This window comes from Tetrao urogallus, assembly GCF_951394365.1.
Source record: "Tetrao urogallus genome assembly, chromosome: 5".
Lineage (NCBI taxonomy): Eukaryota > Metazoa > Chordata > Aves > Galliformes > Phasianidae > Tetrao > Tetrao urogallus.
Window position 1 is genome coordinate 62,407,505 of NC_136818.1, and position 26,020 is coordinate 62,433,524.

The 26,020-nt window shown below is 44.6% G+C and overlaps 1 protein-coding gene across 11 annotated transcripts in view; it reads left to right on the forward strand.

The window, feature by feature from the left end:
* Positions 1-1,269: 1,269 nt before the first annotated feature.
* Positions 1,270-26,020, forward strand: part of DOCK1 (dedicator of cytokinesis 1) — a gene marked incomplete at both ends in the record, with an annotated part of 271,662 nt that continues 246,911 nt past the window's right edge. For 9 of the 11 annotated variants that reach the window (XM_079535574.1, XM_079535578.1, XM_079535579.1 and 6 more), the window contains 3 exons: positions 1,270-1,315; positions 21,220-21,303; positions 25,463-25,503. In XM_079535574.1, coding sequence (XP_079391700.1) covers positions 1,270-1,315; positions 21,220-21,303; positions 25,463-25,503 — 171 coding nt within the window. The remainder of the gene's footprint in view (positions 1,316-21,219; positions 21,304-25,462; positions 25,504-26,020) is intronic. The other 2 variants (XM_079535576.1, XM_079535580.1) reach the window with 2 other exon arrangements.

Consider the following 26,020-nt stretch of genomic DNA (forward strand, 5'->3'; position numbering starts at 1 on the left):
AAACCTGGTGATAATGAGTGCTGTTGTAGAAAGTGGCTCCCTACATGTCCAGTGATACTTGATGAGAAGAGCAGGGCAAAGACATTCAAGTATGATCTATGTGCATTCTTACATGTGTTGCATGGAGCTTCTCCAACAGAGGAGCAATCTGATGCGATAGCCAGTGAGATGCTTCCTGAGGCTGATGTTCTCTGGGAGCGCAAGGATTCAAAATGGCTTGGGATGGAAGGAACCCCAAGGATCGTGAATCTCCAACTCCCCTGCCACAGGCAGGGCCACCAACCTCCACATTTCATAGCAGCCCAGGCTGCCCAGGGCCCCATCCAACCTGGCCTTGAACACCTCCAGAGATGGACGGGGCATCACAGCCTCTCTGGGCAGCTGTTCCAGCACCTCACCGCTCTCATAGTAAAGAACTTTGGTCAAGAAGTTGAAGATCAGGATCAGAATGATTACTTTTATTGGTTCTTCTGCAATCAAAACATTCCACATGGTGGAGTCCCCATCTCTAGAGGTGATCTGGTACCTTGAAAATGTGGCATTGATGGACATGGTGGGTTGGCATGGGGGGGGGGGGGGGGGGGGGGGAGCTGGGTAGGGCTTGGGGATCTAGAGGTGTTTTCGGACTGCGATGGTTCTATTCAGCCAGGAGAGGTTGGGTTTGGAGCAGGTCACTATTTAGGCGCTGTTTTGTCTTCAGAACAGAGGATTTACCCGGAAATGGTGCTTTCCCAACACAGCCCGCCGTGCTTCGAGCGCCAGCCCCGCGTCAGTGCCGCTCCTCCGGGCAGCGACCAGGCTCAAATCCTGTGGGGGCTCCGCGGCTCGAAAATACAGCAGGAACCAAAGTAACCAACGCTTCACCGGACTTATGAAGAGTTCGGAAGCAGCCCGGGCCGCTCCCACTTTCTGACCGCGGAATAAAGGGGAGCGCGCTGCTTTTCTACGGAGCCGCTTCTGAGCGGGACAGAGTTTCCTGCAGAGCGAGGCCGGGACGCGGTCAGCCCGGGAGCCGCCGGCTTTTCCGTGGTGGGGCCGCTCGGCCCCGTCCTGGCCGGGAGCAGCGCTCTCGGCGTCCCCCGGTTCCCGAAGGCGGGGCTCGTCCCGCTGTCCCGGGGCTGCCCCGGGCCGGCTCCCCCCGGCCGGCCGCTGGCTCCGCCCGCACCACATGACTGCCGTCGGTAGAAACTTTTCCCGTCCCGCGGTTGGAAAATGGCGGCGTAGGAGCGGGGTTCTCGCATCCCCGCCCGCTCCGGCCGCTTCAGCGCCATGACCCGTTGGGTTCCCACCAAAAGGGAGGAGAAATACGGCGTAGGTGAGGATCCTCCCTGCCTCCCCTCGGGCCCCGCGCCCGCCTGTTGCGCTACGGCTCTCCGCGAAGTACGCGGGGATCCCCGCACGTCCGCCGGGCCGCTCTGCTCCGGGCCGGGGGCTGCACTGGGCCCGGCGGGGCGAGCGAGGAGCCGCACGGCTGCTCCGCAAGGCCGCTCTCCCGGCTCTCGGCCGCCTTTCCCGGCCGGTGGAGTTGAGGAGTTCATGCGGGAGCGCGGCTCGACCTGCGCTCGAGTCACATCCTCGAGCAGAAAGTTGCAGCTTTGTGTTCTTTCTCCTCTCCTCCTCACCCCTTCCCCCCCCCCCCCCCGCTCCACCCCGGCTCTCAGCACCACTTTCTCCTGCTTGGAGTTATTTGTACGTGGGTTTCTTTTCCCGGCTTCGCCCCGTGTCGGTGTGCCGGGGTTTCCCCGCTGCTGCCCGAGGATCCATGTCTCCCTGGGCTGTTTCCGTCCCCCGGCACAGAGGCGGATTGTTCTCGGGCTGACGGAGCTGCGCTGCGGGAGGCCCGGCGCGGTGCTGGCAGTGTTTCGTTGGGATTGGAAGCGTTTTGTAGGGGTTGAGGAGGAGAAAACCGGCACGAGCGAGAGCGTTTGTCGCGGGGAAAGGGATAATAAACCTGCGTGTTCCATTTGGAAATAAGAAATGCAGTGTTTTCCCCCGCAGTTATTGCGTCTGGATCCTGAGATCGGTTGTGTGTACACACTGCTAAGCCTTGTGTAACAACTGGAACAGGAAGAAGGGAATGCGTGGGATTAAACAGAACGCAAGTGAATTTTAGGAATTACTTTAAAATTCTGCTTGTACGTCCCTTGAAAATAAGGGTATGGTATCCAAGCCTGTGGCATGTGCTCAGTGCTGTGCCTCTGAACTGCTGGAATAGATCTGTCACCACGCAGTGTGAGCTGGTGTTGGAAACCTGAGGACACTGGAAGGCATGCACTAGGTTGCAGGGTGATGTCTCACATTGGAGGTGCTTTTTGGGGAGTGATGTCCTGGAGCTGCTTTGCTCCGAGAGGACAAGGAATTGTGGAGGCAGTTGAGATGGAAGCTTTGGGTATCCAGTGTGGGGAACTGCATTTGTAGAGAGTGAACTTAGGTATAATTTTAAAAAGTCTTTGTTTTGTTTCATGGTTTCATAAAGCACAGGCACAAGCACTTTTGTGTTGGGAGTGTGCTGAAGCCGTAACTCTTGAAAAGGCTCAGAGCCCTCAGCAGAAGCTCATTCTGCACTTCTTGTTTGTCTGCTGCTCTTAGGAGTTTTGTCATATTTTGGTAATAGCTTTGCTATTTCTATGATGATTTCTTTCTTTTCTGTTTTTCCTTCGAGTTAGCTGAGTGGGATGATCTGCAGTGTCAGAGAAATACTCTGACGAACTGTGGGGTGTGAGAGTTGAGAAGAGACAGTTGCAAGGAGATTAAATGGGATTTAGAGTTAATTGGGTGCTGCTATTCTCTGTTATGCTGCTGAATGCAGGTTTTGGAGAGGACAGCCTCTTTTCTGCACTGCTGAATTTCCTCCTGATGGAGATTCATATTTTATATGTCCTTGTGTAGTTAAAAATGGGGAATTATGTACCCTGCAAGGCTTCTGGTGTTCTGTTTCGTTACTGGTTGTGAAGCTTCCAGGTTGCAGTGAATCAATGCGGAAGTCCTGTAGTCCCGGAGCAGCAATGGAGAACACACTGTTAAGGTGAACATCCTAATAAAAGAACGTTGTCTTCCCAACTGTTTGCCACGGCCCGCGCTGGAGAGTGACAGCAGAACCGTGTTGTGTGACAGCAAACCAGCAACACCTGCATCCTCCAAGCAGGGCTGCTAATGGAGCTGCCATCCGTCTCTGCAGGGCTGAACTGACGGAGTGTGTGGGCACTGTGCTGAAGCAGATGCAGCGATCAGCAGGAGGGTGTCATTGGCTGTGGGTTATGCTGCTTACCTTGTGGGAGCACAGAAGTGTGTGTGTCTATAAAAGCCATGTGTTTATATGTAATGCATATATAGTGGTTTTTTTTTTCCCCTATTAGATTAGCGTGTTCCTGCGCACAACTAACTTTTCTTAACACCTCAAGTCCCAAAGGCTGCTGACTTCAGTGCACTGGGAGTAAATTACAGAGAGATTGGGTGCAGATGTTTCAGGAAACGCTCTTTCTGCTCAGCTACCCCATCCCACAGTGCTGGGTTCCCAGCAGCTACTGCATGCCCAGGATCCACACGGGGAGCAGCGCGTGAAACTTATCTCAGAGGGCAGCCGTGAGCGTGACTCAGCTCTGCTTCCTGGTGGGGCTCAGAGCGTGGGGAGGCGGGATGAGGAACGGGTTGGGGATGGAATAGCATGAGGGACTATGAGATGATCGTGTAGGGAGCCATCTGAAAGAGGAAAATGAACAGCTGAATTACAGCAGCTTTCCTGCGCTCCTGATGCCACTCATCCTTCTCCTTCGTTGTTGCAGCTCTGTGTTCGGGCTCTCATCTCGCTGTTGGGATGTGGCATGCTTGGGAATGGAGGTAGCTGTGTGGTGTGGCTCAGAAAGCCATGCACCCATCAGAAAGTCCAGGAGCTGTGTGTATCTGCTGCCTACCTGCAGAGCACAGCTGCTCAGGCTCCTGTTTCATGCTTGTAGTTGGAGGTGAAAATGTTGATGTTCTTGCTTATGGCAATGAAGGTGAGGTGCAACGAGATGCTTTAGGAAGTCAGCCTAAATAGCACTTCTGAGATATACAAACATGGCTTGGTTAATTTCCAAATGCCCTTGGGCATTCAGGCTAAATATTAGGAAAAATTCAGAAAGGGCAGTCAGGTAATGGCACACAGTGTCTGTGCAGGGAGCTGATGGGGTCACTGTCCCTTGGGGTTTTCAGGAACTCTGGAGATGTAGCACCTGGGGACATGGTTAATGGTCATGGTGGGGATGGATCGACAGGTGGACTAGAGCATCCTGGAAGTCTTTTCCAACCTTAATGATTCTGTGCCTTCTGCAGTTGTTGAGCCCTTTTCCTTCGTTCCACAAGCTGCAGTAAGAGGTAGAACTGGGGCTACTGCAGTTGCTTCAAAAGTTGTGCCAAAAATACCTTTAATGTTTTTTTAAGAGCAGATAAGGAGGCATGAGACCACCACTGTGGCAGTTGAATCTTTCTTGTAAACAGAGAAACAGTGAGTCTGCTGGCCTCAGATGGGAAAGGAGAGCTTCCTGGTGGTCTGCTCTCCTTCAGACCCTGTTAATTTTCAGGATGCTGACTATACTTCTTTTCTGCTACTCCTAATGAATGACAAAAAAGCAGGATAATGCTGGGAGTAGTGCTTAGTGTAGGCTCTTAACTTTAGGCAAGTCTTATGAATGTGGTGATGAAGAAGGGGCTAGGTAAGTGTACATGGAGTTGTACTGAATATATTACTTTAGGATGGCACCTGATGCCTGGAAGTGCAATGTCAGCTAGTAGGCCATTGATAATGTTAAATATATCAAGGATACCAGCATTTCTTAAGTAATTTGTCTATCTGTGATTGTATATGTACTGTTGATGCACTTCTGTGGCTTACCTGGGTTTTCCCCAGGTAGACAGGGTAGTGCAGGTGCTTGAGGAGGTGTCTGCAGTTCTCAGTCCTCAATCAGCACCTTCCAGCTGCCCAGATAAGCAGTGTTCTGGGTAAGATTTGTGTTTCCATGCATGCTTTTTAAAAACAAGCAACTGTAACAACAACAAACCAACCCAGGAAGGAAACCAATTTTATTGCAAGCTGCCCCACTTGGGACTTGTTATGTTTTTCCTTGTTACTGGTCAGTTTGGTTTGTTTGTCACAACAGGGAAATGATAACCTGCCTGATGTGGGATGCTTTGAAATAGGATGGACTTGCCATATTTCCAGGCCAGGTGTTGTAGTGCCTCCCAGGGCTTGGGATAGCTTTTCAAAAGGCATATATATAGTATATTCAAACCAGATACACAAAAATGTTTTTTTATTTCTAAAGGAGGACTATATAGTTAGTTGGTAAAATAGTTTACGAAGGCTGTGATGTGCAGCTTCAATTGCTCCCTTACAGTGGCGCTTTGGAAGGGTGGACAGGAATTTAATAAGAGTAATGCCATTTGAAACTCATACAGGTCATTTCTGCTGTGCAAGGAAGGACCTCAAATGCTGAGAACAGATTTCAGGTTTCCCAAAAATCCAGTATTTGTGGGTTGCTGGCGTGGTGTCTGGGGCATTGGAGGCTCCCTCTGTTCTTCATGAAGAGTTGGTGGACTTTGCTTTTGTACGCCTGCATTAAAATAGGAAAGGATTTTAGGAAGTTAATGAAGATGCATCTTAGCAATGCTGTTCTGTGAGTGAATTTGGAGTCTTTCTGAGGCCGTTCTGTGCACCGTGAATTTATTACAGCAGTGCTGTGCTATGATGTCCAGAACCAAAGGAGTAAAAATGTGCCTGTGCTGTATTTGCTCATGTATTTATTAGTGCATTACTATTCTGAGGAAGCACGTTCAGATTCAGCCTCTTGGAGACAGCATGCCCTCCTGTGTGCCATGGCCACATGTACTCTCTCCTAAGGGAGCTGCCAGTGGCACAGTTACAAACAGGTATTGTTTTGAGAAGGGCTTTAGCAGAAATATGTTTTTTCCTTATTCATTTTCTCGCATAGGATGTTATGAAATCTGCGTGCATTCCATGTGTGCGGTCACTATTTGCGCTGCATTTATTTTTAGCTGTAGCACCTTGGCTTTTGGCCCTCATTTTAAATATCCAGGGATAAGAGAGGTACCAGCCTCTACTTCAGCCTAATGAAAAGACCTTGTGACAGTTGTGAGCTTCAGCTGTTTGTCTTTATTGCTAATCATTTCTGTGCTTCACAGCTGCAGGTGAAAAGCCTTTAGGGTTTGCAGTGGGATCAGTTAATGAGCAGTGCTACTTTATAGGGGCAGTAAACTACCCCAGACCTTTCGTGTGTGTTGTCTCTGATCTGAAAGGTTCTTGGAGTTTTTACAAGAGCTTTTAAAAACGTGCTGTACTTCAGTGCTGGAAAATACCCGTGTAGCTCTCTGCTATGGCTCTGCTGTAGGCTGTTGGGATGGAGCAGCGCATCACTGACTTCCAGCTGCTTGCAGGCATGATGCTGAGCATTGCCTGAACTCTCCTGAGTTATGGATTGCTTTGAGAGTTTATCCACTAGGAATTAACACTCTTGTTCCTAGAAGAGAGAAGAGAAGGGGGAATTTTGTTACAGTGAGGTTTTATGCTTCACATCATACACAGGTATGGAAGTAACAGTAGGATGAGGTCCTGGTTAAAGGTTTTACAGAAGGAAGTAGTACCTACCCTGTCGGTTTCTTTGGTTTTCCTGTTTGTCTGTTCCTTGCAATGACTGTTTGGTTTAGATTATTATTATTATTTTGCATTTTTTGGTGTAAAGTAAATACATTTTCGTTTATGCATGGGCAAAACTTTCAGGAAGGGGGGAAGTAAACTGAATGCAATTTAAAGCCGAAGCAGCATCTTCAGGGAGCTTGTCCCTCTGCTTGCAACTACAGGCTTAAGCATTTTTGGGAAATACTTGTATTTCTGGAGGTTGTTTCATGTGGAGGTCTGTGGAACACATACAGGGTATGCCTTTTCTAACCCTATAGTGGTCCTCTAGGACTGAAATCCATTATGTCTTGTTAAGTAAATGCCTGTGGATGTGTCTAACTGAAGATAAATAGCTGGAAGCTTACCTTAGATGGATGAATTGAAGCTCCATTGAGGAACCAGTGCTAACCCAGTTGGAAAGCACTTGCTCCATTAGCGATATCAGCCTCATGTTTGCACTCCCTGCAAAGCTGAAGCTTTTACAAAACGTGCAAGGATGGCTGACCTCAGTTCCTATGGATGGTCTCCTGTAGAGGACTCCTTGGTACGGAGGTGGGCCATTGGTTATGAACTGGAGGAGAAGTGTATCTTTTCTGCAAACTTGACAATGCTTAATTTTGCTTTCTGGCCTGTGGTGGCTCCTGGCAGTATTCTGACTGTGGGGTTTTGTTTTTTCTTAATATATTCCTTAATGAGCTACTGAAATGCTTTTTTGAGCTTGGAGGAAAGTGGAAACGGTACTCGATCTAAAGAATGTTCAGAAAGATGACATTTGTGGTTGTAAAACTTGATCTATGTTTTTGGGCTGTAGTGGTGAAAATACATACATTTATAGCATCATCAGTCTTCTCATGTTTATGTAATTTGTACATTGAATGTGATTATTGATGTAAAGACTTGTAACGCAAGTAGCAGCAGTTATGGAATTTCAGTTTTATCAGCAAAATATGTACTATCTCTCGAAATATTTTTCTGCTCCATATAGCTTTGTAACTAAACTGAAATAATTACAGTGAGAACTATTATGTGTAATTATATAACCACACACATAACAAAAGAAACAGATGGATAACTGGAGTAACTATTGGCCACCACGCTTGCCCTTTTTTCCTAACGTATAGTATTTCCTAGCAGTGCTGCTTTGTTTAGGGTACTGTTTGTGTTATTTTAGTACAAAGCTTTTTATAAATCATTTTCAGAGGTTTCTTGTAACCAATTTCACCGAAAGGAGCTGGAATAGCAAAAAGTCTTTGTGTTACCCAGAAGAAGAAACAAGTGAGAAAGCTGAGGAGTTTTGCTCTGTAATTTAGGGACAGGAAGAAAGTGAAGGTGTATGTGATCAGTGTGTGCTTGTAGGACCTTGGCTTCTGGGCGCTCTGTTCTGTACAGCTTCACAACTTAATTGAGCTTGGAGAGACCTTGATCGGATCCCACATGAAGCTGCACTCATGAGAAGCATGAAGTAGGAGTGCTGGGGAAATGCTGTGTGCTGGCAGCAGCAAACTATATTGTTCTCCTCTGGTAATGGACCCAGTGCTGGAGATGGTAAGTTGCTCATCGATTGCCAGCAGAGCTGCACGGCACATGGCTCCTGAACCACTTGCATGTGTGATGTCTGAAAGCACAGGTGGGAGGTGAGGAGTGTACAGGCAACAGCATGCAGAGAGACCGAGTGCTGCAGGGCACCTGACCCCTTCACAGCATGGAAATGCTCTGTGTGCATCTTCCTTCTTCTCCAAACAAAGCACAGAGGTACTGATAGCATAGATTCGAATTCCTAAATAATAAGGTAGCACATGCTGGGGAGCGTGGCTGAGCCCTGGGACTGCCCAGCTCCCAGGGAAGGGTGCTGAGCTTGCCCAGACTGAGAACGCGTGGTTGTAGAGGTTTTCTCTGATTTCTGGGATAATAATTATAAAAAATACTTAGTAATTGAAAAAGAAATAAGTTGCCTCTTGGTGCTGATGACAGTGCTTGAAATACCTTAGTAGGCTAATGGGGCTAAGTGGAAGGCAGCTCAGTTGGTACCTGCCTTTCTAGCAGCACGCCTGCCTGCCTCCCAGCTGATGCTTCAGCCTGTAACACAGCCATCATTGTGGCAGCTGGTCTGCAGGCAGAGATGTTGGCAGCACACAGTGGGCTCAGGGAGTGCGGCTGGGTGCTTTTATTGGGGAATTAAGTTGTCTCTGCTCCAGCTTGGTGTGCGTGTAGCATTTGGTGTATCAGAAACCAAGTGAAATGAAAGCAACTGGTAATGTAAAAAGTATTCCTGTAGTGGACTTTGGGACAGGAAATATCTCAGCACTGAGCCAGATGGAAGTAGCTGATGATATTTGAGTTTCCAAGTCCTGACACAGATGGTGAACAATTTAAAAGTACGCATGCTTTCAAAAATGTGCTGTGCATATGACTCCAGTGTACAGATCGTGACCCTGAAATGGCTGCAGCTGATTGAGGTGGTTACTGGGAATGTCTTACAAATGCTGTCCTCTGAAGGGGAGGTTGTGCTATGGTTTTGATGACAAAGTAGAAATACGATTGAGCATATTGTTTAGGTCAGGAAGGTTATAGATAAAGGCATGGGTGATCCTTTAAGCTTTCTCTTGACTAAACCTTAGGCTGTTTCCCCAAATAGGAGATTGGACAAGCTTGTCCTCTTGATTTCTCTATTTCTTCTCCATTCTGACCACAAATAACTAAGAAAACATTACCATTTTTGCTGTTTGTTTCATGCAGTCTCTGGCTTGCTTGTGATTCAGAGCTCTGAAAAGCAGTGCTTATGTTCAAGCCTGTAGGATGCGCTCTCATTTGCAACCCAAACCTATAGACAGTGATGCTTATTTCAGGTCTGTAGTTTGCTCTGTGCTATGAGGTGGTGCTGCCTGGTGTGCAGCCCTTTGCAGCACAGTGCTGAGACTGAGCAAAATGGACTTGTGGTACACAGCAGCACGTGAGAACCTGCTCATCTTCTGCTCACACAAAGTAGTAATAGTATATATGATGTTTTTAATATGGTATACTTCTTTGAATGGTTTCCTATCTTTTTGTCTGTATCTCTTATTTTCTGTAGCCAGTTTTCTGCACGCAGGCGTTGTCTGCCTTGTTGCCCTTACTGAGATTCCTTCCTTCCTGCTTCACCCTTGTCGTTGATGGGGAAAAGTGTTTATCCTTCAAGATTTATAGCTGGGGGGAAAAACGGCAAATGCAGTGGAGCTGTTTGCTTCTGTTCCAGTAGCCAGCTGTAAACTCTTGTCACTTTTTTTTGCTTTGTCACAGCAGGCAGAGGTGGAATCACTGTGCCAGCAGAGCCCCTGCTAATGTTTCATGTTATCATTACTACATGTTGGTTGTCTTCCCTGTTGGTTCCCAGCCTTGCCAGTGCTTCTTTCACTAGGAAATGTAGATGGAACAGACCTGAGATCATCTTTTTTTTTTTTTTCTTTTCTTTCTTCTATCTCCCTTTTAAAATTGACTGTTTTATTTCTGTGGACCAGTCTCTCAGATTTCCAGTGCAGAGACTTAAGTGTTACAACTGAAACACTTACTGCTATGAGTAAGTTGACGTAAAGCACAGAGTAAATAAAAGCGTTGTGTCTTTCTGTTTTTAGTTTAGTTTTGGACATATCTGGGCTTCTGCCTCCAGTAAGAGCTGCTGTGCTGGCTGCAGTGTGCAGCAGCCAACTCTGGGCTTGTCAGGGATGCCTTTTGCTGCTGACAGCCCATCTTCTGTCCGTGTGTGACTTCGGTCAAGTTTTTGCTGTACTTGTGTCTCTTCTGACACTGCTCACTGCTCACCAGGCACAGACAGACCTGGTGTTCTCCCACTTCCCAGGTGATGGGAGCAGCGTGCCCAGGACCGACTCAGCATTGTTGTAAGGCTTTGACAGCTGCTGTGTTTGTGGGAATTTGCTCCTTTGTCAAGCGAGCTCAGAGATGTGACAGAGCACAGGGAGGGGGGGGGGGTTGGGAGCAGTAGGTGAAGGCTCTTTTCCCAGAATTTTCTGCTACTGAGATATTCTGGTGGGAGTAGAGAGCAGATATTTGTGTGGCACGGAGGTATTTCTGAGGCAGTGCTTTCCATCTTGTGTGATTCAAAGGGATAAACAACAATCCGGGAGTTTTGATGGAGAGCCAAATATTCTTATGGTATTTAATATTATATTTTGTTTATTTTTGTTTGTTGGCTTTTGTTCTTATGGGTTTTACTGCAACTAAGAGTCTACAGGGATTAAAAAAAAGAAAGACATTGCTGTGGGTAGCATAACATCTGCAGTTACTTTAGACTGGGTGGCTTCAATGCGGGTCACTGCTGTGCTAAGAACTCAAGAGCAGTTTGGGAGAGGTTAGGGGGCTGCTTCTGTGGTTGTGGCTCTGGGTTTTTGGACTCTGGTCTGATACAGTCAGTCCATCCTCAAGTCTCACTCCTGGGGTGCTGGTACAGGTAATGCATGCTCTGGTGGCTCTGAGTCCTTTTGCTGCAGCTTACGGAGGGTTTTTCATTAGCAGCCTTTTAATCAGAAGGAGACGTCTTTGAGGAGAGAGTGAGGCTTCGAGGAGTGCCTGAAGTGACTTGCTCTGAGCTCTGTGTGATGAGTCTTATTTATTAAATAAATAAAGGCAGGGACTTGGATATAGCCAGATAAGCACATTCTAAAGCAGAGTAAGGAGAATTACTCAGTTGTGATATTGTTTACATTTTTAGAAGTTTTGTGTGGGTTCAGCTTGTTTGAGTTTCCAGTTGCAAGTATTCTTGAAATGATTTATGAGCAGATTTTTATCAATAACTTGGTGCAAAGGAGGCCTCTGTTTACAGAGCTGTGGTAACTCTGATTTAAATGGTTCAGATTGGTGATTCACCTGAGCAAATGCAGAAAGCACTCTTTGGACTTCTGCAGCTGGAGCACGTGAAGGTGGACATGAGAGGGAGATTTCAACTATTAGGAACTGAATATCTAAAGCATTGGGATGACTTTGTAAGTTCTTATAATCAAGGCATGATCTGGGAACTGTTCATATATCAAGATACTGCTCTAAGGTTGGGAGTCCATGTATTGTGCTTGTATAACAGTACCTGCATGCTTCTTTAATGATTGCATTTATTTCACTGCCTGTGGCCGGTGAGCTGGGTGAGACTCACTGTGAGTGGTCCAAGCATTGGGTGAGATATTCCCACCAGGATTAGTTGAAGCAAATGCATGCTGATTTTTGTAGGAAGAAAAGACCTTTTTCCTTGGGCATGGGATACGTGTCGAATATAGGAGCAGCTAGCCGTATTTCTTCTGGTTTGTGTTCAGATAGCTTTGTGTTGAGGTAGGGATCGTGAAACTGATTAATAAGTTGAATAGATGAGAAATTGGAGCTGGTCTAATTAAAAGTTATTAGATGGGTGGAGTATTTTTACTCAGACCCAAGAATTGTAAGGGAAAGTGATTATGAAGGACGTTTGCAGTCTAGTTCACTACAAAGGTGCACTGACAGTTGGAGCTTGCCGAATTTCATCATTTGAGCAGATTCAGTGTTTCTAGGCTGCTTTGGAAACCATCAGAGTGAGATGGTTGTCCTTCAGCCAGCATTGGCCATTGGCACTGCTGGCAGCTGTACAGTGTGTTCCTAGCAAAGGGAGCCAGTAGCTGGAAGGGTACTGGGGATACAATGTGCCAAAAAGAAAGCCAGAATAGTCTGCTCTTATAGCAGCTGGTTGGAATAACGGTGAGCACTGATGCATTCATTGCATGCTTCTCTACTGCAGGTTGACCTGAGAGTCTTGCTGGTGTCTCCAGTGACTGTGCTGGCTCTTGCTGAACCCTGGACAAAATGGAGGCTAGGTGCCCAGGGAGTGAATGTGGCTGTGGTGGCACTCATTTAATCAATGGCTTTTGGGATGTAATTGGGAATGTTGGTGGATGGCCATCGAAAGACTGCTCTGGTCCTCGAAGTGCCACTACCAGTGTGACGTCTCACAAAGGAGGGCATCTTCCTGCTGCCTTCTGTGCACCTACTAAAAACCTTCCCGGCAGCAAGTGAAAAACAAGTGCTGAGTATCACTGAGTTTTCCTCTTGACCCTGAGGTTGCAGGTGCAGGCTGGTGCTGCTGGAGCCTGGGGCTTCCCAGGTGTGTGGGCTGGGAGCTGCTTCTGACCTGCCCAGGCGTGTGGCTCTGTGCCATCATCTCACTTGAGATGGAATTGGGCTAGATCAACTTGTACTTGGCTAGAAAAGGTTTAAGAGCAATCAAATTAGCCTGTGCTTTACAGATGTAAATCGAGGATCCTATTGATTAGAGAGGTGGGGAGTTCTAGTTGTGCAAGCAGATTATTCTGTTATTCCTCTGCTGTTTTGTCCGTCCAGGAGATATGTGTATTTGATTTATGGAGAGAGTAAAATGTGATTCAGAGCTCTTGAAGAACAGGAATCCTATATCAGTTTTCTTCTCCCCGCTTCTTGCAGCACGATCATCCATCAGTGTGAGCTAGAAGCAGTGTGGTGCTCCAGATGGGGCTGAGCCCAGAGCCTGGCCCCCAAAGCCCCGAGTGAATCAGACAGAAACTCTTTGTTAGCATTAGCTGCCAAGCCAGTTCTCTTGCTTTTTTGAAAGCTGCATGAGTCATGTGGTTTCTTATTGGTTTAGAGAAAAACAATTTTTCCCTGTTTTTGCAAAATGCCGCTCTTCTAATGCATTCAGTGCTGTTTGATTAGTGTCCTTGGTTGCATTTTTACATTCATTCCTGTATGCATGAGATGCAGTTTCAGGGGGAAGTGCCACACGTTTCCTATTTCTGCAGTAGCCTTGCTGTTGTGGAAAAGAGGTGTTTGTGGATCAAACTACAGCTCTTAGCAGGTAATTCTTCTCTCTGGCTGCTATTTCTAAGAAAGCAGAACAAGCTCCTCAGGGATTATTTGCCTGTGGATCCCTGCTTTTATAGTTTTTGCTGTTGGAGACAGCTTGAAGGGCCAAGAGACAAGGTGATGGCAAGCAGAAACAAATTGAGTAAGGTTTGATGTGTAAAAATCTTAAAATGCCCTCTTCCTCCCTTCCCCTGTTTACAAGTTTTCCTGAGAGCACAAAACAGGAATCTTGATTTTGTTTTTTTTTTTTTTTTTTTTCCTGGGAGAAATACAGGGGAGGAAGAGCAGTAGGAAATGGGAGTTCTTCCCATCGCCCCACTGTCGCCTTGCTTCAGGCTCTTGGCTCTGCATCATCAGCTCTGTATTGCACTGAATAGTGTCTTGCAGGGGCCATTTTTTTGCTAACTGTTTCCTCAGTAGTGTGATAGAAGTTTTATTGTGTTGAACTTGATTTTTATAGTCCATGGAAATGACTATTAAAATATAGCCGTGACATTAAGCTCGCTGCTGCGGAAATGCTCAGGGAAAGGCACCCTCTTCACAAAAATATGTTTGGTGAGATAGAGACCTGCAATAGCAAGGGGAAAAACTTGGGGAAATGGGACTGACGCTTCAGGCATCCTCAAGTGGAGCTACAGGAGTGCTGTGTGGGCTGTTTGTCAGAATCCTCATGCAGATAAAACGTTCTTCTGTCTGGATTTTGTGCAGCACCAGCAGAGAGCTGAAAAAGGTATTGTCATAAAAACCTCTGCTTCATCCCATAAGCGGCAGGTGCTGGGGAACTGAGCATCCACTGCCAGCCCTATACCCAGCTTGTATGAAAAGTGATGTGCCCAACAATTTGGGAAGTTACATGCCCTGCCTGAGCACCAGATTGGTAGCTTGAGATTCAGTGTCTGCAAACTTTGGCAATGGGAGTTTGTGCTGTTTTGGCCTGGAAAGGACCAGAGGGCTTTGCACCTCACTCTGATGCAGTCTCTCTCTGTTTTTAAAACGGAGGTTGTTGCATTTGGGGATGTATGCACCTGATTCTGTGGTTGGAAAGGTGATTGTGAACTGCGCTGCTCTATTTGGGACCTTCTCCAGGGCTGTGGGCACTGCTGGCTGAAGTTGATGCTGTTGCCCTCCTGTGCTTGGCCACGAGGTCTTGCTTTCTCTGTTTTCTATTCGCTGTATTATTTTTTTTCCTCTTGGTTATCACTGAAGAAATGCCTGCTTGGGTCACTGATCTTTTGTGCAGCCTCATTCTGATTAACTGGCCTCTGTTGACTCCTGGCTGGCTCGTACACACTGCATCTGTGCCAGCACTGACCGTAAACTGCACGAGTTCTTCCATCCGGTGTTTAACTCATTTCCTCCTTCCTCTTCCTCGGTGTGTATTTCAATGTGTTTTATGAACAACAATATCAAAGGTTTTACAAAGATTTTTGGGTAGAAGCCATTTCAGGTTGCAGCTGTTAAAGGCACAGAGGTCCTTCAGGTGCACCGTGGCAGGGATGGAGCAGTGCATGGTTGCATTTTGTCATTGCCTTCTTTAAGAACGTGGCCGGTTGACCACCATAGTGAGAGCCAAGCTATTGCTTTTAGCGGAGAAGTACAGGAAAATCAGGGGAACGTCAAAACTGTGATTCTAGGTTAGCAGAAGACAAATGCCAAGGCATCTATCTGCCTCTTGACAATCTTTTGTGCTTGTGGAAGTCAGAATTTTCCTGACTACAAATGCCAGCATAGAAGAGTTTGGGTTGTGTGATTATTGCCTGTCATGTGTTTCAGTTAAGGGAACTTTTTAATACTAAAAATTAATTTAAATGTTCTTGATTGTCCTTTATGTTACCTATGCAGTATGCCACATTATTAATGTTGCCGTCGGTGGTGATCTCTCTTTTTTTTTTTTTTTTTTTTTTTTTTTAACACTATTTTTGACTTCATATCCTCAGCACTTACTGGTTGAAGCATTCAGAGTGCAGATTAATTGGCAAAGAAGAGGAGGGAGAAGGTTGGTAATAGTTGGCATCTTCATCAACTCCCTTAGAACAAGTGTCTGTCTTCAAAGGTGAGAGGAGAAAAAGCCAGAATTTGAATGACTCTTAGGTAGGTCTAGGACTCCATTTTATTTTATTTCTTACTCATGTGGAAAGAAGCGAGCATCTTGTTCTCTCCTACGTGAGCTCTGCCTGGAGGATGCAGCAGCACAGTGCTTACACTTCTGGAAGGCAAAATGACTTCAGTTTGTTATTTTTTCTTTTTCTTTTATTTTTTCCTGGATTTACAAAGTCTCTTCAGCTTACTAATTCATGCTGGGTAGTGATAAGAGACCAGATGTGTTGCAAAACATCTTGCTCCCCTGTGCTGCCATCTGTTCCACAACCTGACTTAGTGCTTAGTGATGCTTACAGCTTGGGTGGCCCTTGGCTCCCTCAGCCAGCGTGCTCAGATTCACCTCTAAATTCAGTGTGTTCCTGTGCAAATTGACTGGTTTGTTGCAGTTTGGGTGACAAAACAACTGAAGTACTGAGAACTATGATCTCAGCTTGTAGAAACCAGGGATGAGAGGGCAGAGGGTGACTTTAGTAACTTGGGAAGGTCTGTGCTTGGTTGCCCTACAGATGAGGCAGTCATCCTTAGCAAAGCTTAGGTGCAAATCCTGATCTGTGAATTTGTGTTCTTTTTTTCTTCATTACCCTCAGTTGTGATAATTGGAAACATTTCAGGGTAGGTAATGGAGATCTAAGGAATCACTGTAACATGGAAATCCAACACTTCTGTTTAGATGAAAAGGAGGAAAGTCTTCAGGTTTCTCATGTGCTTTCAGTGGTAAAGATTTGCAGTAGGCATTGCTTCTGTCTCTGGTTCCGATTTGCTTTTATGAGTAAGCATTATTAATGTGTGTTGGATTTTTTTTTTTTTTTAAAGATACGATCGAATAAAGCTTGATAATATGTTAAATGTGTTGTTTTTTTTTTCTTTCCAGAGCGTAAAGAGTTTAATGCAGGCTTTAATGCAAAATATTCTAGGGAATATTACATGGTAACTTTTTTATGGTATCTTAAGCAACCTCAGCTTTCATACAGAGAAAAGCTTTCTCAGTATACGCTGATGTTACCTTTGTTTGCTTTTTACTGCTTTTCCTCTTTCACCTCTCTTTCATTCTTCTGGTCTTGCACTCTTCATTTCTCTAATGTGCATAGATTGATGAATGCAGTCCTGTAGAGGTGTTTGTTTTATATTCTTCAGTAATAAATAGGTTTTAGTGCAATTACTGTAATGCCCTATTCATTGTTCCTTTCTTTATCAACTCCTGGAGTTAAAAATTGGTGCTTTCTGTGCCCACACTAATCCCTTTGCTTTTGACATTTCAGTACTTTTGTGTAGATCTGCTTCTTTCCTGCCTTGAAAGGGGGAGGCTGGGTGAGAGCAGTGATTGCTACCAGCTGCTTGGTCATGGTGGCTGGGAACTCAGTTGATGAGCACAAATATCTCTGATGCAGAAACGTAGCTGTCCTAAGCAGAGAACAGCAGTGTGCAAAGGAGAGGTGCTTCAGGATGCTTGCTGTCACTTGTGACTTCACATTCTTTTTGCTTGTGCTTTTCCTGCCGCTTTGGTTCTGGTCATTGAATCCCAGAGCTGGAACTCCAAACAGGCTGACACAGATAACTGATTTGCTGAATACTGCTCTGTGTTCACGTCAGCCTGGTAACTGAATCCATCCACTGCTCCTTTTGATCAGTTGTTCCTTACTCATTGTCAGCATGTGCTCTGAAATCCCTGCTTTCCTGTCATGGTGAGGTGTGGGTTGCTTTGGCTTTTATAAGCAGGGTAGGTGTAAGGCTGCATCTGAAACAGTCTGTGAGTCAGTACAGCAGTGCCCATCACAGGGTGGTTGAGGGAGTGTGGTCCATAGGTATGATCTTGCAAATATGGTAGACTCCTTTAACTCTAGGTGAAATCATAGCTAATGAAGCCTGGAACTGGGAAAGAAAGCTCGTCAGTTCCTTCTCTGTAATTTTGAGAAAACGTTGTTCTCTTCTACACAGTAACCTTATAAATGTAATTAGAAAATGGTGGTCAGATACAGATGATACCTGATACTTCATCTCTTCTGGAGAGCGTTCTCCAGACTGGGGGAAGTGGCAGAAGTGCTTGAGCAGACGGTGGTGGTGTTTTTGTGGATGGGCAGCGTGCTGGTTGAGCCAGAAAGCAGCATCCTTCTTGAGCTCATTACTCGTGGTATCTTTTGGCCATCACTTCTTAACGTTTCTCTAGTGTGCGGAGATTGCATTGTGAATAGTATTCTTATAAGGAGGGGAAGTGTTTATAGGAATAGTTTATAGCTTGCAATAGGAAAAATGCTTAACTGTGCCTCTTTGATTGTGCCATGCCCAATGTGAAAGAACACTGGAGCACTGAATTAGTCTGTGTTAACCATGAGATTAACTTGCTTGTGCTGGGTCTTAGCTATGCATCTTTGGGTACTAAAGTATCCATGTTCCTAGCTTGTGAGTTGTAGCAAAGATATGTATATTTTTTTAAGCTGATTTATTGGCTACATAATTCCTTTTTGAAAATACTGGGCCTTGATCCATAATTCAGTCGTGCCTCTGTATGTTGTTGACCAGACAAGACACACATGTACCAGTTTTGTGCTTTATTCCTCTGTTTTTTCTTTTCCTTTAGTTAAAGCGTTGTTGTTAGCTCCAATCTGACATTTGATCTGTCATAACAACTTTTGATGTCACTGCATAAAGAATCCCCCATGCTGGGGTTTATCTTCTGGCTTTCATAGGAGTATGCAGTAGCTCAAACCTCGTTTTGCAATCACAGGGGTGGAATGTGCTTTATAGTTATTCCGGTTGTTTGTTTCATCATCTATGAATGCTGCTGCAAGCCAAATTTTATTATTTTGACATAAGCCTTCCTTCTTTGGCCACCACTCATTGCTCAGCTGGGGTCAGTGGGAGCTGTCATGGGTAGTAATTACTGCTCAATGGCTGCTTGTCATCTTCAGTCAAGAGAATTGGTCATTACAGTGAAGTTCATGTTACGTGACCCTCCTCATTGTGACAGACACCAGTTAGCACTCGGATATAAATTTTAATGTCTTTTATTCACGGTTGCCTTTGATCCTTAGTGTTATTCAGTTTAAGTGTTGGAGAAATGGTTCGCTGAAGTGCGAGCTTGCTGCAGAACTGTTTTTAGTCTGTCATAATGTGAACTTCTACTGGTTTGGGTGCTTGGTGCTACATGGTGAGATTGCTCATTAGGGTCTCCGAGATGAAAGATTCAGATGGGCTCATTCTGCACTTTGAGCACCCTCAGGTTCTCTTGAGTCTGGCTGTGACATTCAAGAAATGTAAGTAAAGGCCAGAAGTTTGGATTTAAGCATCCAAACTCAGAAGAGTTCATGCTGTCTGATTAATTTAATCTTTCTGGTACTCCCAAAAACCCGACTGAAAAAAATTCCTGCTGAGTGTTATCAAACAGACTGTCCCTTGTGCTGCTGTTTAGGAAGCGTGCCATGTATTCATGGTTGTTAACATTCCTCTGCTCAGAACAGTTCAAAATGTTAATTTTTGTTAATGTTTTTTCACAGAATGCTCTCCTCCTGTAGAATAGCAATTATGGCTTTGAAATACTGTGTTCCAGATACCTGGCAGCCAAGGATTTATCTTGTTTTAATAATGGGAAAGTTAACAAAAACATTAAAACAGGAATAGCTAGCTTGGCTTGTTTTGATGTCAATAAAACTGTATCGCTTTCTAAAGCCCCCATTACATCCTGGTGATTATTAGTTTCTGCAATCCGCTTGCTCTTCATACGTTTTTACCTTCAAGTGTCCTTTCCTAAACTGTGTAGGATCCTATGCTGCGTATGTTTTGTCTTTCCTATTTCTATTGCTTTTTTTTGTACCTCTTTCATTCCGTATACCACCCAGGAAAGAACCAAGGACCCTCCTCACGTGTTCGATGTCAGGAACGTTGTATGGTGGGGTTCAGTACCTTCTGACCACGTTTTGAATGCTGCTCTTGTGTTGCTGACCTCCCCGCTGGCAGGGCTGCTCTGCTGGGCTCACCTGGAACCTGGAATAAATGGCCTGGGAGGAGCAGAGGTGGTGCCTGTCTGAGACCTCGCTGTTGTGTAAGGGTGGCTTTGCGCTTTCTGCTGTAGGTTTTGCTTTGAGGGTTTTGTGGAGGTGCTTTGTGACCTGTAATGAGAATGTTACCTGTAGTTGTTGTCCTGTGAGCTGTTTTAGTTTAGCTCTCTGTGAAGGTCTCCTGTGAGAGGGGCTGGACTGATCTCAGTTACACCAGAGATGCATCTGCATCTTTCTATTCTGATAGTGGTAATGGCAGGGAGCAGCTGGAGCCTTTGTGGGCAGCGCTGCACAGCTCGTATCCCTAGGAAATGGTGGGGAGGCAGAAATAACTGGTTTTACAAGGGATGGCTGAAAGTGCAGAGATAACTTCGATGGAGGTAAAAAAGCATTATTGGAATCTGATCATTATGACAAATAACGAATCTCTTAAAGCTCCCATCGTGAAGAAGAGATCTCTGTTCAGAGGAGCTCAGCCTTTTGTGTGCTGGAAATACAAGGCTAAGAAATCTGTAGCATCTCGAAGTGGACTGTGAATGAACCTCTCATTGGTCTGCTTTCATTATAGTTCATTAACGTCAGTCTCATGAAATACTGGGCTTGTAGCCTTTGGTTGTGCAGATCCTACCAGGTATCAGAAGGCTTTGTCTCTTTCAGAGGGATTTCTTACATGGGGAACATAAAAACAAACAAAACCAAAGCGTAGTTTTAGAGGCTGTAAACTGTAACTGTTTTCTAGGAATTTTTGGAATACCTTTTTCTTAATCAAACCTATTTTGCAGCGTATTTGTCAGATGTCAGATGCCCAGTGTTCTTCAAGCCATTCCTGATTTTAGCGCTTCTTTTGTGAAGTGTGGGGAGAAGTGGCCTTTCCTTTACTTTGCAGATGTTCTTCTGCAGATGACAATTCTAAAAAAACTTACTTTTCTATCATTTCATAGAAAGCAAACTTTAAATAATTTCCCCCCCCTTGAAAGTTGAAGTTAGTGTTTGTAATGTCAAGTCATTGGCGAGTAGGGTGATGCATCTTTTCTACTTGAGTTATTTGCTGGCATATGTACCTGACTATTCAGTCTGACTTTCTTTCTTTATCTACAACAAAACAGTTTTTCTTCTTCTCAGAGTTTCTCCCGTCCAGAATTGAACTCTGCGAGGTGTCAGCAGCTTGCAGGTCAATGGCTGTGAGGCATGAGCAGTTTCCAAAGCTTCCTTCCAGCATTTGCTGCATTCACTTGGCTTTAGTGTAGGCTGAAGGTGATCGTTCAGTGCTGCTTTAGGGCAGATCAACATGTGAGGCTTCCTGCAACACACTGACACAAAGTACTGGAAGACAGACAGGTTCAAAAAAATTAATTGAATGTATTGTTATGAAGAAGCAAAGCATTGTAAGTAGGTTCAGAGGCTAACTTTGAACAGTGTGCGTGTGCCGTTTGAGATCTACTCTAAGGGAACATGCTGTTGGATTGAGGAACTTGACCAAACGTACCCAGAAGCTGCACAAGGAGACTGAATGTAGCAATAATGAATAACAATATCAGTTGTGTGGAGAAGTAACAATCCTGAAAGCTGTGTTGCCTTGCATGTGCTAACTGCCTTGTTTTCTCTGTCTAGCTCTTTACAATTACGACGCGAGGGGACCAGATGAACTTTCCTTACAGATAGGAGACACTGTGCACATATTAGAAACATATGAAGGTAAGCTTGCAAAACGTGCATTGTCCAAACATTGTTTTTACAACTGCTTTTCTGTTTGTGACTTCATCATCCCATATTATCAGGTGATTAATTACTTGCTTTCTTGCAAAGGGACAAAACGCTTTGTTTTTAATGAGCACAGAATTAACCAATGCTAGATGTGAACGAAGAAGCGTGTGGTCGATCCCTGGTGAATAACCATCTCCTTTCCTATGAAAGATGGATGTTCTCACAGCTTTATTTGTATGGATTGATTGCAGCATCTGTCCTACGTTTAGAGAAATGATAGATGTTTTTGGATACCCTTGGGTAATGCGAAGGCACCTGCTGCTAAAAGAAGTTTAATCTGAATTTGAAAGTCACCGGGGTCCTAAATTATTTATGTCTCTCTTGTGAGGTTGGATACATGTGCTACAGTGCTATGACTGATTTCAGACTTTCAGATGCTTTGCTTGTTTTGATATGGAACGGTACAAGCACTAGGCATAGCAAAATCCTTCCTCCTTGATGTGTGAAAAAGGGGATCGGGATGCTGTGTTTGATAGTCAACAGAATGTGAAAGTTGTCAGAACACTTTTCTGCTCTTCCTTGATCCAGTAGCAAGCCAAATAAAATCTATCTCTTTCATTATATCCTAGGCTGTAAATTGCGTAGCCTGCTGCAGACTGGAGAGATATAAGCAACATATAAACACTACTTTTCTGAAAGAGAAGGCAGGCACTGGAATGGGCTGCCCAGGGAGGTGGTGGGGTCACCGACCCTGCAGGTGTTCAGGGACATTTGGATTTTGTGTTGAGGGACGTGATTTAGTGAGAGCAGATGGTGATAGGTGATGGTTAGACTGGATGATCTTCAAGGTCTTTTCCAACCTTGGTGATTCTGTGATATAGCTAAACTTTACAAATGCCTTTTGTTTGCTGTTTTGAATGCCTTTGTTTCTAGACATTGGTCTTTTGGTCCGAGTGCTAAGTTAGTTGTAGATATTGATTTAATCAGATTTTTTTTTATAGTTACATCTGCTCAAGCAGTGTTATTTCAACAGATGTAACAAGCTTGGTTCATCACTACGTGCAAATTAATTTTCTCTTTGTTTCTGGGTTGGCATTTTCCTGTAAGATTCAGGTTGCCACTGGTTTGACTATGCAAAGTAATTTTTCTGTTATATGAAGTCATATGATTTTTTTTTTTTTTTGCATTAGTTATAATTAAAAGTAGAAAGATTTAAATATTAAGCAGATTTGTATTTTTGTGTATCTAAATTGATGTACTTAATGAATGTGGGAGAAACACTGAGTCCTGCATAGGGAGCATGAAACCATGTCAAATCGTGACTGCTGGTAATTTAGTGGGATGGTGGAGATGACTTGCTTTTCCCCTTCGACTCAAATAACAGAAAGACCTTTGTGCTCTCAGCTCATGGTTTTGGGCTTTTGACATCTTTGTGTGACTGGGATGAGTTTACATTAAAAGAAGTGCAAATAAATTAATGTTCTGCCAAGCATTTTGTACAATAGTTACTCATTACTTCCCCGCTGTGATGAGAAATGAGCTGCTGTAGTTCTTACCTCTCTTCTTCACAGAGCTGCCATTATTGAGTAATTATTTGAGCTCTTTGATCTTCGAGTTCCTTCCCAGGGCCTTTGGGAGGATTGCCTCAGGAGAGCTGCCTTGGTGTCTGCAGGTGCTCCGTGTCCAGCTGTACTCACACACCTGCCTGGAGGGCTGCTGGATGTGGGGCTGTCTTGGAAGCAGTGGCTTGGTAGGGTTTGGCAAGCAGTGGGTTTGTAACTACTGCCTTCTCTAAATCCCCTTTGTCATAAAGAAGAGCTTACAGCAGGTTTTTTGCTGTAAGACCAGCCGGGCTAATGTTGGATTTTGTACTGGATTGGGTTGCTACTGTGGACCCTGCTTATATGTGCTTCAAATGGTACTTGCAGGTTTAGAAAAAAAAAAAAAAGAACTTCAAAATTTAATTTTAGTACTGAAACATTCTCATCTTTTAAAATTTAGTCAGAACAGTGTACTTGCTCTCTGAAGTGCTGAACCAATTTTTACAGGTATTTTCACTTGCAGTTTCAGTGAAGTTTGAGGCTTGTTGCAAGCAGCTGCTGTTTGTATGGAGGTGATGGGATTGGTGCTGTGTGTGCTTTCCGCTGTTAAACTGGAACGTTTCTGCTCTTCAAGGACCCAAAGGAAAGATGAAGCTCCTTTCTAACAACAGTTGAGAGAATAATGGATCTTTAAAGTCAAATTACTGTTATTATTTCAGGTTGAATTGCAGAAAATTTCATTTTTCCATTTGAAAATTTCCTGGTGCGCTTCTTAATGTGAACCTTGCAGGAAAAACTGGATGATAGCAGAGCCATGTGCCTTGATAAATAGCATTCATGTGTCAGGAAGGAAGGGTTGCTTTTTCAAGTAATATCCCTAAATAGATTTTTGCTGCATTCTGAACTAGCACATGCCTTATTTTTGTTGTCTGTCTTCTGTTTCTTTATATAATTGGGTAGACGTCAAAATGGAGATGTGATCAATAAGTAAGATTTATTTATCAAGGAGAAATGCTGTTAGATATAGCAGTAAATAAGCTTCAAAACGAAGTGTTTATATTTGAGCAGCTGCTCATTTCTAGAGCTGCTATAGAAAGGTGTAGTTTGGGTTCCAAAATAGGCAGTTTAAAATAATATTTAGTTATTGTTTACTGTTCTTTATTTATATATCTTATTTTCTTTTTTAAATGTAATTAGTACCTATCCTGGGTAAATGCATAGCAAGTATCAAGAACAGTGCTGGCCAAGGGTTTCCTGTGCCTTTTGCAGGTGCCTCCCTTTTCTTTGTTGGACATTTACTTGGATGGGTACTTCCAGTCATTGTATCCCATGGTATTTTACAGGGAGAGGCTCAAAACCCTGTCACGTGCAGCTAAGCCACTTAAATGCCCACAGCAATTTAGAAAACGGTTATGACATCAGCCTGTTTTCCTCTCACTGATGTTTTGTGTGAAGCCGAATTTGCTGTAAATAGACCAAGGAGGATCCGAAATTGTTTGCTGGATTCTGCAGGTCAATGTTTGACATCAGATATTTGTTTTCTTTTCCATCAGGTTTTCTTTTTTTCACTTGTTTTGGACCTCCAAAGTGGCAGAGGTTACAAATGCTGGGAGTAAAATGAGGCAGGGCCACTCCATAGGTGAGAACAGCTTCGTGATGCCTTTGCACCCACGTGTCACTGCCTGCCCTGCCCTCGCTGTATTTGGTGCAGGAGATGGGGAGGCGGCTGCCTGCATCCGTGCTTCTGCTATGAAAGGGGAATTGAGAACTTGAAGAGACATTATGTTTTGGGTTAGTTAGAGATGGCTTCTCTGTCTCAGCCGTGTCCTGGTTTAGGCAGCAGGATGGGTTGGGAAAAGAGGTGGCAGAGACAGAGCTGTGTGGCTGAGGGACACACAGTGGTGGCTGTGGCGGGGTGATGGAGCTCATCAGTTTGGGCCTTGTCCCCACATGGGCACAGAGGACAATGGTCTGGGGCAGTGAGAAGATAATGAATCGACTCTCCGGTGGCATATGGTGAACAGGCTGAAAAATCCTCCATGCTTGAGACTTCAGTTTGTATTCCTTATCCTGGAGTGCAGATAAGGAATTCTGCTGTAAGAGCAGATGCTGCCTACCAGGCATCTTGATTCATGTTTGTGTTTTTAGTTTCTGCAAACTTCCACAGGACCTCTGCCCGCTTTTCTGTTTTGTTTTGTGAGCTGTAAATCCTGAAACATTCTTCTCTTCTGAAGAGGTGGCAAATGGCTGATCTTCAATTGAAAACTTGAACTTGTTCAACGTAAACAGGTTTTAAAATCAAATGAACTACTGTTCATTTATCATGTACCAGAAAGTGAATGCTTGTAAGTTGGTTTTGTTCATGTTGGTAAATCATGAATTAAAATGAAATGAATCTCAGTTTAATGCATTGTGTGGAATACCATCTCTGCCACATAGAATTCCCCTTCAGCTTTCCCATCCTCCCCAACTTTATAGCTTTTGGGCTTTCTTTTGGCCAGGATGCTCACTGTGTGTTGGTGCAAACGAGGCAGGGGGCTGCTGAGCTGGGAAGGAGCAACTGCTGGGAAGTGTAAGGTTTTAATGCTGTCTCCTCTTTTTCCCCCTAGGTTGGTACAGGGGTTACACGCTGAGGAAGAAATCCAAGAAGGTGAGTGCTGCTTGCTTTTCTGCGTGACATGGCATGGTGCCTTTGGGGATCTGCTCTGAACACAGATCTTTCCATGTCGTGTTGCTGCGTGGCAGTGATCTCTGGGAGCTGGGCTACTGGACTAAATGGGAATATTTCAAATGAACTGGAACTTAATGTAATGAGGTCTAGAAACTTGTGTATCTGTTTTTTTTCCTGAATTTAAGTGTATGCATACGCAGTTACTTCAGATAGCTTGATGTGCATTAGCTTGTGCTCTGCAATAACATGTGTGCCAGAGCCTTCACCTCTGTGAAAGTTAAGAGCTTCACATCTCAGCTGATCTGCTTGCAGGCTGACAGTTTGCTGTCTGTTAAATAACACATTACCTGTACAGTGCAATTGCGTCTTGGAAAGCGATGAGATCTACATTGTGATTTTTCAGTCATTCTCCATGAGGGGGGCAGTAATCTCCTGCAGTGCAATTTAGCCTGGTTGTTCAGCTTGAAGCGTGCATGAAGCGCTGCTGTTTATAGCA